Here is a 13,147-nt window from a genome sequence, read left to right on the forward strand (position 1 = left end):
AACGGACACGTTGCGTATACTTATACAACATCCAACAGGAAGAACAGAAAACTGTGGAGTGAAAGCAACATCCTTCATCCCTGATAGATAAAGAATAATACAGATCTCTCAAACGAAGGCAGGTAAAAAATAGAAAAACAGTTCCAAGTTACCAGATGGCTCAAGTCTGCAAGAGAGAACATTTTAGGAGAAAGCACTTTGGAAATCACATACCATAGGATGCAAAATGGTTTCAAGCCACAATTCAGACCTCATGGACCAGGGGTGCCCGCTATCTGCACTATAATCCTGATCTGAAAAGCAGGCTGCTCTCACCAGGCAGGGACCACAAGGAAGAAACTTAAGTACATCCCTGGGGTCTTGAGATTTAATGTGTTTAGAGAAACTTTTCCCTATTTGCATAATTCACGGGAGGCCCAGTCTGAATCCATTCAAAATATGAATTACAGAATTTTGTAAAAAGAAATTCTATTTGAAAAAGTAAAGTATTCTATATTTTGGTATTTAACAGACTCATATGCTGTCAAGGGAGTTCAGTCAGGAACATCATAACTCCCACCTGTGAAAGTGTGTACATGTCTGTCTGAGGAAGTTAAATATTTCTGTCTTATCTGCACCATTAACTTGGTTAATCCTTTCTAGTAAGAGAAAAAGGCAAATCTTAAGAATAACACCTATCATTGCTTTTTACTATTAAGATTAAATGTTCAGAAAGATGAGATTGCTCTCACAAAGATTAAAAAAAAAAAAAAATACCCCCACTGCCACCGAGTCAATTCCGACTAATAGTGACCCTACAGGACAGAGTGGAACTGCCCCACAGGGTTCCCAAGGCCGTAATCTTTAGGGACGCAGACTGTCACATCTTCTTCTGTGGAGTGGCTGGTGGGTGTGAACCTTTTGGATCCTAGCTGAGTGCTTAACCACTGTGCCACCAGGGCTCCTTCACAAAGACAGTGGAGTTCTGGTATTCTATTAAAAAAGAGACTACATACTTATTACAGAAGATAACTGGATTTTTCTGTTTTTCACTGACACTATCTTGTGTTATTGGGAAGTTTTACAAAAATAGATGTAATAAAAAACGTAAGTATTTATTTTTGAGGCAATTATTGGTATTTGTGTTTCTTAATTACTTTAATACTTATTTTGACAAAACAAGATAACTCTGATCTCTTTTTTTCCTAACTGCAATCTTTTGATCTTACAAAACTAGCAACTATGTATAAATACTTTCAATTTCAACTGTAAGAATGGATTAATAATACTGAAAATGACTCTGCATGGTGTTGTGCTCCGGAAGAGACACCTTTTCTCTGAGGTGGATTCCCGGATCTCTTCCAGCAGTGCCCTGTGACCTGTGTGGCCCGGTGGCTTAGACATTCCTCAAAGGCACATGCTTCCTAGATAAGTACTGAACTCCCAGTCGGCTTAGAGGGGACGCTGTGTATTTTAAAGAGGAAGCACAGTTACTACATGGATGAGATGAGATCAGGTCTTTATTTTCTCCACTAGATGTTTTTAAAGGGACAAAATGCCACAAAACTCTGAATTATCACTGCCTGAGAAACATCTTAAAAACAAACCCAAACCCCCAGACGCTGGAAGGCACCACTACTGTATACAACTGGGGTTTACAAACCCAAACCCCCAAACGCTGGAAGGCACCACTACTGTATACAACTGGGGTTTACAAACCCAAACCCCTAAACGCTGGAAGGCACCGCTACTGTATACAACTGGGGTTTACAAACCCAAAGCCCCAAACGCTGGAAGGCACCACTGCTGTATACAACTGGGGCTTACAGACCCAAACCCCCAAACGCTGGAAGGCACCACTACTGTATACAACTGGGGTTTACAAACCCAAAGCCCCAAACGCTGGAAGGCACCGCTGCTGTATACAACTGGAGTTTACAAACCCAAACCCCCAGACGCTGGAAGGCACCACTGCTGTATACAACTGGGGTTTACAAACCCAAACCCCCAGACGCTGGAAGGCACCACTGCTGTATACAACTGGAGTTTACAAACCCAAACCCCCAGACGCTGGAAGGCACCACTACTGTATACAACTGGGGTTTACAAACCCAAACCCCCAAATGCTGGAAGGCACCACTACTGTGTACAACTGGGGTTTACAAACCCAAACCCCCAGACGCTGGAAGGCACCACTACTGTATACAACTGGGGCTTACAAACCCAAACCCCCAAACGCTGGAAGGCACCACTACTGTATACAACTGGGGTTTACAGACCCAAACCCCCAAATGCTGGAAGGCACCACTGCTGTATACAACTGGGGTTTACAGACCCAAACCCCCAAACGCTGGAAGGCACCACTGCTGTATACAACTGGGGTTTACAAACCCAAACCCCCAAACGCTGGAAGGCACCACTGCTGTATACAACTGGGGTTTACAGACCCAAACCCCCAAACGCTGGAAGGCACCACTGCTGTATACAACTGGGGTTTACAAACCCAAACCCCCAAACGCTGGAAGGCACCACTGCTGTATACAACTGGGGTTTACAAACCCAAACCCCCAAACGCTGGAAGGCACCGCTACTGTATACAACTGGGGTTTACAAACCCAAACCCCCAAACGCTGGAAGGCACCACTGCTGTATACAACTGGGGCTTACAGACCCAAACCCCCAAACGCTGGAAGGCACCGCTACTGTATACAACTGGGGTTTACAAACCCAAACCCCCAAACGCTGGAAGGCACCACTGCTGTATACAACTGGGGCTTACAGACCCAAACCCCCAAACGCTGGAAGGCACCGCTACTGTATACAACTGGGGTTTACAAACCCAAACCCCCAAACGCTGGAAGGCACCACTGCTGTATACAACTGGGGCTTACAGACCCAAACCCCCAAACGCTGGAAGGCACCGCTACTGTATACAACTGGGGTTTACAAATCCAAACCCCCAAACGCTGGAAGGCACCACTGCTGTATACAACTGGGGTTTTCATCACAGCGTCAATGTTTCAGCATTAACAGGGCTCAGACAGTCTATGGAGGAAAACCAAAGCAATCAGACCCCAGCTGAATTCTGCAATTGGGATGTCAAACTGGTCATGATATGTTCCTTGCAATCTCCCTTCATACTTGAGTTCAGCTGCCTAATTTTGTTAGCACAGTTCAGGAGATATCTGGATATTGAGAAATGCCATTTATGAGAACTAGTATCCAAGTACAATTATAGTTTCAAGCATCAAGGTCCAGCAGCTAACATACTAACCATTCTGAAAGAGCAAAATTCAATGCCTTGGGTACAGAACAGAGACTGCTGTCTAATATTTTACCTGCTACTGTTCACAGTCTGCCCAACATCTCACCTATTAAGATGATTCTAACACACTGGAAATTACATAAATTCCACTTTTAAATTCTACACAGGATTCTAGAAGTGACTCTCAGGCTAAGTTGGTAAGTGTGGAGAGGTGCCTGACCCCTGGAAGGTCAGCTCCAGGTTTGCTCCTTGTGTATCATTCTAAATGTATACACTGGGCTCAGAATAGGAACCTACATAACCTTTGGACTGAACATTCTGACCAAATTAAAACTATTAAAATGAAATGGCCAGTGCCCCTCAAATGTCCAGCCAGACAATGCTGTGCCTGCCCGTAAATGGGGAGTTTGGGGCGTCAGGGCAAGTCCAATGCAGGGGAGACCAAGTGCTCTCCCCTGCCCCTCTCATCCAAAAATATCAGGAAGGGCACAACTATTTTCTTTATGAGCAGCTGTTGAAATGGTTTACTGACTCAAAATTTCAACATTTAAGGTGTACTGAGGCACGGAAACATGGTCAGAAGGGTTTACTCTGTCATTTGGAACTGAAGTTCTGGATGTCATATTCTAAGGACAGGCTCAGGATTGTATTAGTAGAAATACTTTAGAGCTCATGATAAGAGAAACAAAGTCACAGGCCAGGAGAATAGAAGAATGAACAGGAGAAAAAATGCTGGCCCATCTCTCTTTTTTAGCAATCATAAATGCTTACTAATGAGGTGTGCTGCTCATCTGGACCTGTGAGGAAAGGGTTTATCTCCCTTACTGGTTAGCTCTTTGATGGACCAAAAAAAGCGGCACATATATACAAATAATTCTGAATGAGAAACAAACCTCCTTTACCAAGCCCGGGAATGAGGTGGAAAATCAGCAGAATGCAATCTTGCAGCTACAGGCTGAAGATCCAGTAATAACACATACAGAGAGTTAACATTAAAGTACAATAAAATGCCACAAAACCCAGATGGACAGAGAGAGAGACAAAACTGGATTCTTCTGAATGTGCCCCAAGAGAAAGCAGTGTTTCAACAGTTCTTTTAACGCTGAGGTTTAGCTGAAGGATGTCGGAAGGGGAACAAAGATTCTCCTGTCCAAAGTGTGAGCAGGAAAGGAAAACAGAAAAACAAAGTCAGTGGGTCAGACATGCAGATTTCAGTACAGAATTCAAAAATACGATCATCTCATTCATATTCTAAGAAACACATCCAGTAACATCTGAAGAATGAAAACAAAAGGCTGAGAAACAAAACTGCCAAGAATCCTGTATGTGCTGAGCTTGATGTTACCGCCGCACAGCAGGACAGAGCTGGCTTATGGGTGACTGTGAAAGGGACGATGCTGGCTTAGGGTGTGTGAGGCCCAAGAGGGGTGAGGTCTGCATGAGGCAACCTCTTTCTTGACTCTCATTCTTCCCTTTCCCCAAAAATCAGTCACAAAGCAAAGACAAAAACTGTGTGTGAGCCGAGGAGAGGGAAGTTTAAGAGAAAGCCAAATAAATCAAGAAGGCTTACAAAATGAGGAAAGCCTAATACTCAGGGGAAATTCACTACAGAGAAGGCAGGTGTAATGAATGACTTGGTGTTCCTCTAAAACTCGAATCCATCATAACCAAGTCCAAGTTCCCTGAAAAACCAAAAAACCCACTGCCGTTGAGTCAATTCCAACTCACAGTGACCCTACAGAATAGAGTAGAACTGCACCATAGGGTTTCCAAGGAGCACCTGGTGGATTCGAACTGCCGACCCTTTGGTTAGCAGCCGAATTCTTAACCACTACACCACCAGGGATTCCCCAAGTTCACTAATATCTACAGAATGAATCTAGAGCCGTAAGGGGCCTTAGAGATAATCCAATTCTCCATTTCACAGATGAAGAAGTATAAAAAGTAAATAAAAACATTATTGGATTTGACAACAGGAAAATATTCTTTAACATATAATAATAACTCTAGGACATAAAATACTAGATTCAAACAAGTTTTTATCACCTATTACAGTTTTTTGAATGTGACATATATTTAATAAGAACAATAAAAAAGTGAATACTCATCAGAAGCTTCTAATAGTCACCTTATTCTTTAGTGTTTCATTAATTTAAGTTTTATACAACATTTTAAAAATTATACTGAGAAGGGAAATTGTTTGTATTTATAAATATTTCCTGGGCATAGAATTTGAGAAATATTTACAATATTAAGTTTTATGTTTTTAAAAATGATTACGATTACATTCCTGATTTTCAAATTAAGCAGAACAAGTGGGAATGTTCAGGGAAAGGTCAGGAGGCCCAGAAGTAGGGTGAAGGAAAGGGGAGGGGGTAGATTTCCTTTTTCCTTTCGTAGTGGAGGGACCTGAGGGATGCTAGCCTGAACCTGTAAGTCTGTCTATTTCTTCATTCTCCTTCGCTTTGTTCTAGGCAGATGATCAGTTTTTTAGCAGAAGCTACAGCATGACAGGAAGCCATCTAAAAGTGGTGGTGGCGGTGGTGGCAGGGGCTTGGGTGGAAGGCAGAGGGGCCAGGGAAGAGGGAGCCTATGTGGAATGTCCACTTCCTCTTTCTGGGAGCGTAGGGGGCGAGAGAGGAAGGATGTGTCAATGACCCCAGTCTAACCACTCTGGAAACACGCTCAGTCTTCTAAAATTCTGTGTTTTCTATCTCTGTACTTGCCTTAAAATAGCGTGGCTTGGTAGGAACAGGGTCGGCTGGCCAAGGAGAAGTACTGTTAACCACTGCTAGGCAAATGCTGAATTCAATATGTGCTTTAAGGCACAGTTTTTGTATCTTGCTGACTGATGGCAAGAACATTCTTAAAGAATTCAAGTGTAAGGACTTTAAATCTGAGACTGATGTTGGTGCTCTAAGGCCCTGTGGACAGGTATGACCAGACCAAAACCAAACCCACTGCTGTCAAGTTGATTCCAACTCACAGCAACCCTACAGGGCAGAGTAGAACTGCCCCATAGGGTTTCCAAGGCTGTCATCTTGACAGAAGCAGACTGCCACGTCTTTCTCCCACAGAGTAGCTGGTGGGTTCGAACCACCTACCTTTTGGTTAACAGCTGAGCACTTAACCACTGTGCTACCAGGACTCCCTGTGGACAGGTATAATGACTGGAAAAGCCGGTAAACAGTACTTTTAACATGCTTTGACACGGGCTAAGTCTGTTAGCATGTGTTGCTTACGTGGGGCCTTTTCTAGCACTCTCCTCTCTAGGTGTACAGGGCCTGTTTATTTCTATGGTTGCCATTCCATAGACTTAAGCCCACGCTACGTTCTCTTGTTCAAAGACATTACGGTTGGGAACTGGAGCAGGCACTGGGCGCATCTGTGTGCGTGGTGATCAGGTTAGGAGCATCTTAAGTAGGGAGAAAGGGAAGGTACTGAACGTATACACATTAGAACCTGCTTGTTGGTAGGGCTAAAATACATGCTGTTTGTTTAGAAATCTTAGTAAATGCTCTCAGTATCTTTAAAATGGTTTGCACAAAAGAGAAGATGAAATTTTTAGAAAACAATATCTGATATAAAAATAAAAACAGGGTTGAATTTGTCTATAGGAACAAAAGTTTCTTGCTAACTACCACAAAATGTAAATTTTCAAGTAAAAAAAAAAAAAAGAAAAAACCCCAGCCCCTCCAAAAAAGAAAAAAAGAAATAGGAGGATCACCAACTACTGGACTGAAGAAGAAAAAGAACCGCAGGACACACACTGCTAAGGCAGCTGACCTGGGGAGCTTAGCTCCTTTTTTCCACTTCAACGTGTGAAAGAGTTAAAGAGCAGGCTGCCCACTGAACAAGGATGCTCTGTCCCTCCCAACTCCTTCTAGTTAAGAGAGAGGTATGGCGACCTGCGTACCGAGAGGGTTACCGTGGTGAAAGCCACCGGGACAAGGGCTTCACTTTGCGAGAAATCGCGGAGTTGTTTTGCTCGGGGGCCAATCCTGGATTTCTGACAGCTAATTTAAGAAGGTGACAGGAAAGTGTCATGTTTTTTCTCTGTGAAGACTGGCCAAAGTATGATAAGAATTGTAATGGTTGCGGTTAATGAAAAAGTATCAAATCGCACTAGGTTACTTCTTTAAGTGTGTCTAGACATCATTTCATTAAACATAATACTCGTGTCTCCTGTCCGGAGGCAGGATGAGAAGGCAGAAGGGACAGGAACTAGCTGAATGGACTTGGGGAACCCAGGGTAGAAAGGGGGAGCGTGCTATCACATTGTGAGGATTGCAACTAATGCCACAAAACAATGTGTGTATAAATTTTTGTACGGGAAAGTAACGAGTTGCAAGCTTTCACCTAAAGCACAATAAAAAATATAACATCCACTGAAAGTAGTATGCTTAGTTTTACATCATTTTTTTTAAGGTAACTTAAAGTGTATCAAGTTTTTTTCCCTTAATTCCAACTATAAATAAAGTTTAACTATTTGTACTATTAAACGGCAATAAAGCTGTAACTGAGAAACCTGGCAGCAATGAATCCTCATAGCAGGAAAAAAATGTCTAGAAATGGCCTCTTGTGTGCTAAACTCAAAAAGTATTAGAGCTTAGTGGAAAAACTGGTAAAATCTGAATAAGATCTGTAATTTAGTTTAAAAAGTATTGGTCTAAACCCAAAAAACCAGTTGTTGTTTTTGTCGAGTCAATTCCGACTCACTGCAACACTGTAAGAGTAGAACTGCCCCACAGGGTCTCCAAGGAGCGGTTGGTGGATTCGAACTGCTGACCTCTTGGTTTGCAGCCACAGCTCTTAACTACTGCACCACCAGGGCTCCAGTATTGGTCTAGTGCTACTTAACCTGGATAATTATACTGTATTTATATAAGATATTAACATTAGGGGAAGCCAAGTGAAGTGTATACAGGAACTCTCTGTATTATATTTTTGCAACGTTTCTGTAAGTATAAAATTATTTCAAAATAAAAAAAATTTTTTAATGTATTAAAGCAGGTGTTAAAAAACCAAAGCCAACTGAAGCATTCTCAATCTGTATACGTAGCTAATTTTCACTTAATTAAAATTTAGTTAGTTGTTGTATATGTATTTTCCGAGGCAAAAAGAGTAAGCGGGGATGTCCAGGGGATGTTGTTGGTTCTGACTCACGACAGTCGTATGTACAGCAGAATGAAACGTTGCCTGGTCCTGCACCATTTTCATGATCACTGGTATATCTGAGTCCTTGTTTCCACTATTGTCTCAATCTCAATAGATCACATGAATTATTTTTTGATTATTTACTCAGCATTTATTTCAAAGTAATTATTTAAATTTATATGTGTATGATTTCTTAGCTTGGTCCTTAGAAATTATTAAGGAAAAACTGTTCAAAAGTATATTGACTGACTCTGGTAGTACAAAATCATCTAATAATTATCAACTTAGTTCAGAGCTAGTCCTACAAAATTTTAGAGATTTGCATTTTTCAAAGATTTTAGGAAAATAACACCCATGTTTGTTTAGACAATATGAAAAATGATATATTTATTACCTGAGGTACACCAATTTTTCTGCAAGCTTCTAGGAAATTTTCCACATTTCGTCTGCATTTTGCCATTGTTAATTTAGGCTGCAATGAGAAAAGGAAAGGAAAATGGTGTTACTAGCAAATTTTTTAAAATCTGGCTAACTTTAAAAATCTTCTTTCCAATTGCTTCATAAAATCATAATGCTGTAGACCAGGGACTGGCAAACTTTTTTGTAAAGGACCATGTAATCTGTATCTTAGGCTTGAGGAGTGTATGATTTCTGTTGCAACTATTCAATTCTGCTGTTAGAGCTTGAAAGCAGCCATCGACAGTATGTAAACAAATAAGTGTGTTCCAGTGAAACTTTATTTACAAAAAAATAGGTGGGCTACAGTTTGCCAATCCCCACTCTTGACATTTGGCTTTGATTTTGTAAGACAAGTACTAAGAAGAGAAAATGGAGGAGGGAGAGAGTAGATTTTTAGTGTTTCTTTTTCCATTTTAAAGCAATATACACTAAATTTGGAGGTTAGCAAGAAAACTAATTACAGCCCCATGATTCAAATATAATCACAGTTAACACTTTGATTCATTTACTTTTAATTTGTTTAAAAGAAGATATATTCTTAATGACTATGACTACCCTGACAGGGAGCACAACAGAGAGGCCCTGATGGAGCAGGAGAAAAGTAGGGTGCAGAACTCAAATTCATGTAAAAAGACCAGACTTAATGGTCTGACTGAGACTAGAGGAACCCTTGGACTCTGTGTTAACTCAGAACTAAAACCATTCCCAAAGTCAACTCTTCAGACAAAGATTAGACTGGATAAGACAGAAAATGATACTTATGAAGAGTGTCCTTCTTAGTTCAAGTAGATACATGAGACTAAATGGGCAGCTCCTGTCCGAAGGCGAGATAAGAAGGCAGAAAGGGACAGGAGCTGGTTGAACGGACATGGGAAATCTGGGTAGAAAGGAGGGGTGTGCTGTCACATTATAGGGAGAGCAAGCAGGGTCACATAACAAGATATGTACACATTTTTGTATGAGAACTAACTTGAGCTGTAAACTTTCACTTAAAGCACACACACACACATTTTTTTTAAACCAGCAGCCTTTCCTCATAAGTGAGCTACAGATGCCTTCCAATGATAACATTTAAGTTTTGTTTTAAACATTTAACTTTTAAAAGTTTGGGTTAAAGAACCTATTTTCAAAAGAACGACATTTCCCACAGGAAATTTCCCTCATTACTAACTAGTAAGCTTGTTTTTCTGAAAAGATCTCTAATGACTGGAAACACAGAATTGTGTCATATGACTCAAAGTTGTGATAAGGTTTTTCCTCTGGTGGGTTATCCTGGGATATAACGTAAGGAAGAAATACGAATCCCACTTCCCAGGATGGTTAACAAACTCAACTGGATCAATTCATTAGTTGGCTCCCACTGTGTTCAAGCATCCGACATGGAAGCTAGATGTCTGCAGGGAATCTGACCCAGATAATGGTAAGGAGAGGGAAGCCTGTACCACCTCTAGAGAAGAAAACCAAAACCAAACCAAACCCACTGCCATCAAGTCAATTCTGACTCATAGCGACCCTACAGAAAAGCTACCTGTAAATATCTGGGTTTTCTTCAAAGGTGGAATTTAAGAATACTCTGTCACGAGAAGAAGGAAAACAACGTAGATAAATAATAGTGGAAAGTAATAATCATTTTCAAGTTTCAAGTTGAAAAACTTTCAGATACGTCCAGAAAGAAGACATGATTTAGGATTCTATGGCGGGCATTCGTTCTTGCCTATGCCAAGTTCTCTATAGCTGAGATTTTAAAAAGTAAAAACATAAATAGTAGAATCACGGTCTATTTAACAGAAGGAGAAAAACAATCATGGGATTCAGATTGGCTAATTCACACTGGAGCTGTGCCCCTTCTCTTTTATTTTTTAACGTGTGAAAGAGCTGAAAGAGAAGGCTGCTCCTTGGACCAGTGATGGTGTGTCCCACTCAGCTCCTGGCCAGTTTAGGGGGTGGTCTGGTGAACTGAGGCACAAGAGAAAAGTCATTGGGGTGAAAGTTACTGGGACAAGGGTGGCTGGTTTGGGACAGCCACATTTCTGTAATACATAGCCTGCTCTGAATAAAAATCTTTGGCAGGTTTTAGGGAAGAAGGTAATTTCAACAAGAGGATAATCTACACTGCAAGGATCGAGACATAAATGGGTCATCCATTCTGGGTATCTGAAATGATTCAGAATTTTCAGGTCATCCTCCCTGGAGATATGAGTCATTCAGTGAGTTGTCACATCACAATATTTACAATGATTTTTGACATGTTTCAATAGCATACTTCGAAGATATGAACTGTAATATTTAACACCAATGCCTACTGCATAACCAAAGAGCATTTTATCAAACATCCTCGATAGTCCCAAAATAACAAAGATGAATTATAACCTAATGGTGGAAAAACAAAACACCAAATTAGCTGCTGTCGACTTCAACTTGCAGCGATCCCACATGTTTAAGAGTAGAACTGCGCTCTATAGGGTGTTCAATGGCTGTTATCTCTTGGAACTAGATCATGAGGCCTTTCTTCCGAGGCACCTCTGGTGGATTCGAACCACCAACCTTGAAGTTAGTGGCCAAGTGCTTTAACCATTTGTACCACCAGGAACAAAAGCTGCCAACATACAAGTATTTCTGAATTTCTTTTAAAATGGCTATTTTTTTTTTTTTTTTAGACATCTAGTAAGACCTCCTCTTACAATGAGGTTGTTTTTTTGAATTGGGGAAAGAAACAATGGTTTGTACAATACATCAAGAAACTGTTTATGAAGTTACATGTAGAATTCTAATCAGCCATTGCTCAAAGATTCACAATAGATTACCATGCATGAATGTAAACACAAGGAAACTGCTATACTTCTTCATCTGTATTTGGCTTTAATTTTAGATTCTCATCACAAATAATTTCTACTAAGAAAGTAAATTACAAAGCTTTCTGTATGGTCATAAGAACAAAATAAGGAAAGAAGTGCTCTGACATGAGGGCGGGAAAGTCGTATGAATGAGAAACAGACGTACACATTTACACTGAGGTCTAGTGCTGTGACAGAAGCCCCGCTAGAGCAACAGCACTTTATTCATAATAATCATGATCACTGTTAGAAAATAGGGTTGTTTTTGCTTTCAGTTAAAATGCTGGATAATTCTCATCTGACAGACTCGAAGTCCATTTCTTCACCCCCAAATGTTATAATTTGGGAAGTTTTAGATATTTACATGTTTCTTCTTAACTTTACAGAACACTTATTAACCAAGAAGATTCCTCCTTAAATAATCTGCTTAATAGTCCTACTCGTTCTTAGGTGTAAAGCTGTTTCATGAAAGACCTCACTCATTCCTTCATATATTTATTTATTTAGGAGCTAACACTCTTGAAGGAGCCTGCATGGTGCAAACAGTTTGCCACCGGCCGCTAACCCGGAGGTTGGTGGCTTAAACCCCATCAGTAGCTCTGAGGAAGAAAGGCCTAGTGGACGGCTTCTGTAAAGATTCCAGCCAAGAAAACCCTCCGTGACACAAAGGCTGACCACACGGCAGCTAATGCCTGTACCCGTCATGCCTGGCACAGGGTATGTGCTCAGTAAATATCTGAGTCCGTAAGTTTTATTGTTGATTTCACTAGCAAGTTTTAAATGCTCTATCACATTCTACCCATTTCTTTGAGAAGGTCCATGTGTTTCATTTCTCTAAGCAGTTAAATATTCATTTCTTATACATATTTTACATTCTTAAATGGAAGGTACTGTGTTCTGGTAATCAAAGTAAAGAAACTTAGTCACCCCTACTGAAATTCCGCTTTCTGCATATTAGTTCCTTGTTACTTCCTGTGAAAAATTACAGACTTCTCCTTTTTTTTTTTTAATTAAAGAAAAATTCTTCTTAACTCAGTTAACAAAAACTGGGAAGAATGCAAAATATGACTGGACCCTTGCTTTACTGGTGTTGCCAAATGGCACGTCAATTCGTATTCTCTTCACCATCATGGTCAGGACCAAAACCAAGTATTCTGAACCTCTGGGAGCAGGGTAGTGCTATAGTTCCTCTCTGCCTTTTCTGTGCAAAACTGAAGGCCTGATTTCTGAAGCCACTAAATAAAAAGTAGCTATCTTCCTGAGAAGCAAATGCATGGCTATCTTTGGATGTGCCAGAAAGGAAAGAGCCATATGAGACTCCCGGGACTTTGGCAACAGAGAGGAGACCCAGCCTAGGACTGGGAAGCTGTTATAATTACGAGAATACAAGGTCTGCGGGGGGCACAAGGAAACTGCATCTGGCGAGGTAGCAGGGTGAATCTCCAGAAGCAGC

At 40.8% G+C, this 13,147-nt stretch overlaps 1 protein-coding gene across 15 annotated transcripts in view; it reads right to left on the bottom strand.

The window, feature by feature from the left end:
- The window catches only part of LRCH3 (leucine rich repeats and calponin homology domain containing 3), a 117,443-nt gene that overhangs the window by 622 nt on the left and 103,674 nt on the right, over positions 1 to 13,147 (bottom strand). For 13 of the 15 annotated variants that reach the window (XM_064294322.1, XM_064294630.1, XM_064294603.1 and 10 more), the window contains one exon: positions 8,796 to 8,873. In XM_064294322.1, coding sequence (XP_064150392.1) covers positions 8,796 to 8,873 — 78 coding nt within the window. Of the gene's footprint in view, positions 1 to 3,696; positions 4,391 to 8,795; positions 8,874 to 13,147 lie in introns of those variants that run through there. The other 2 variants (XM_064294758.1, XM_064294667.1) reach the window with 1 other exon arrangement.

Source organism: Loxodonta africana, chromosome 1 (assembly GCF_030014295.1).
Source record: "Loxodonta africana isolate mLoxAfr1 chromosome 1, mLoxAfr1.hap2, whole genome shotgun sequence".
NCBI classification, from domain to species: domain Eukaryota; kingdom Metazoa; phylum Chordata; class Mammalia; order Proboscidea; family Elephantidae; genus Loxodonta; species Loxodonta africana.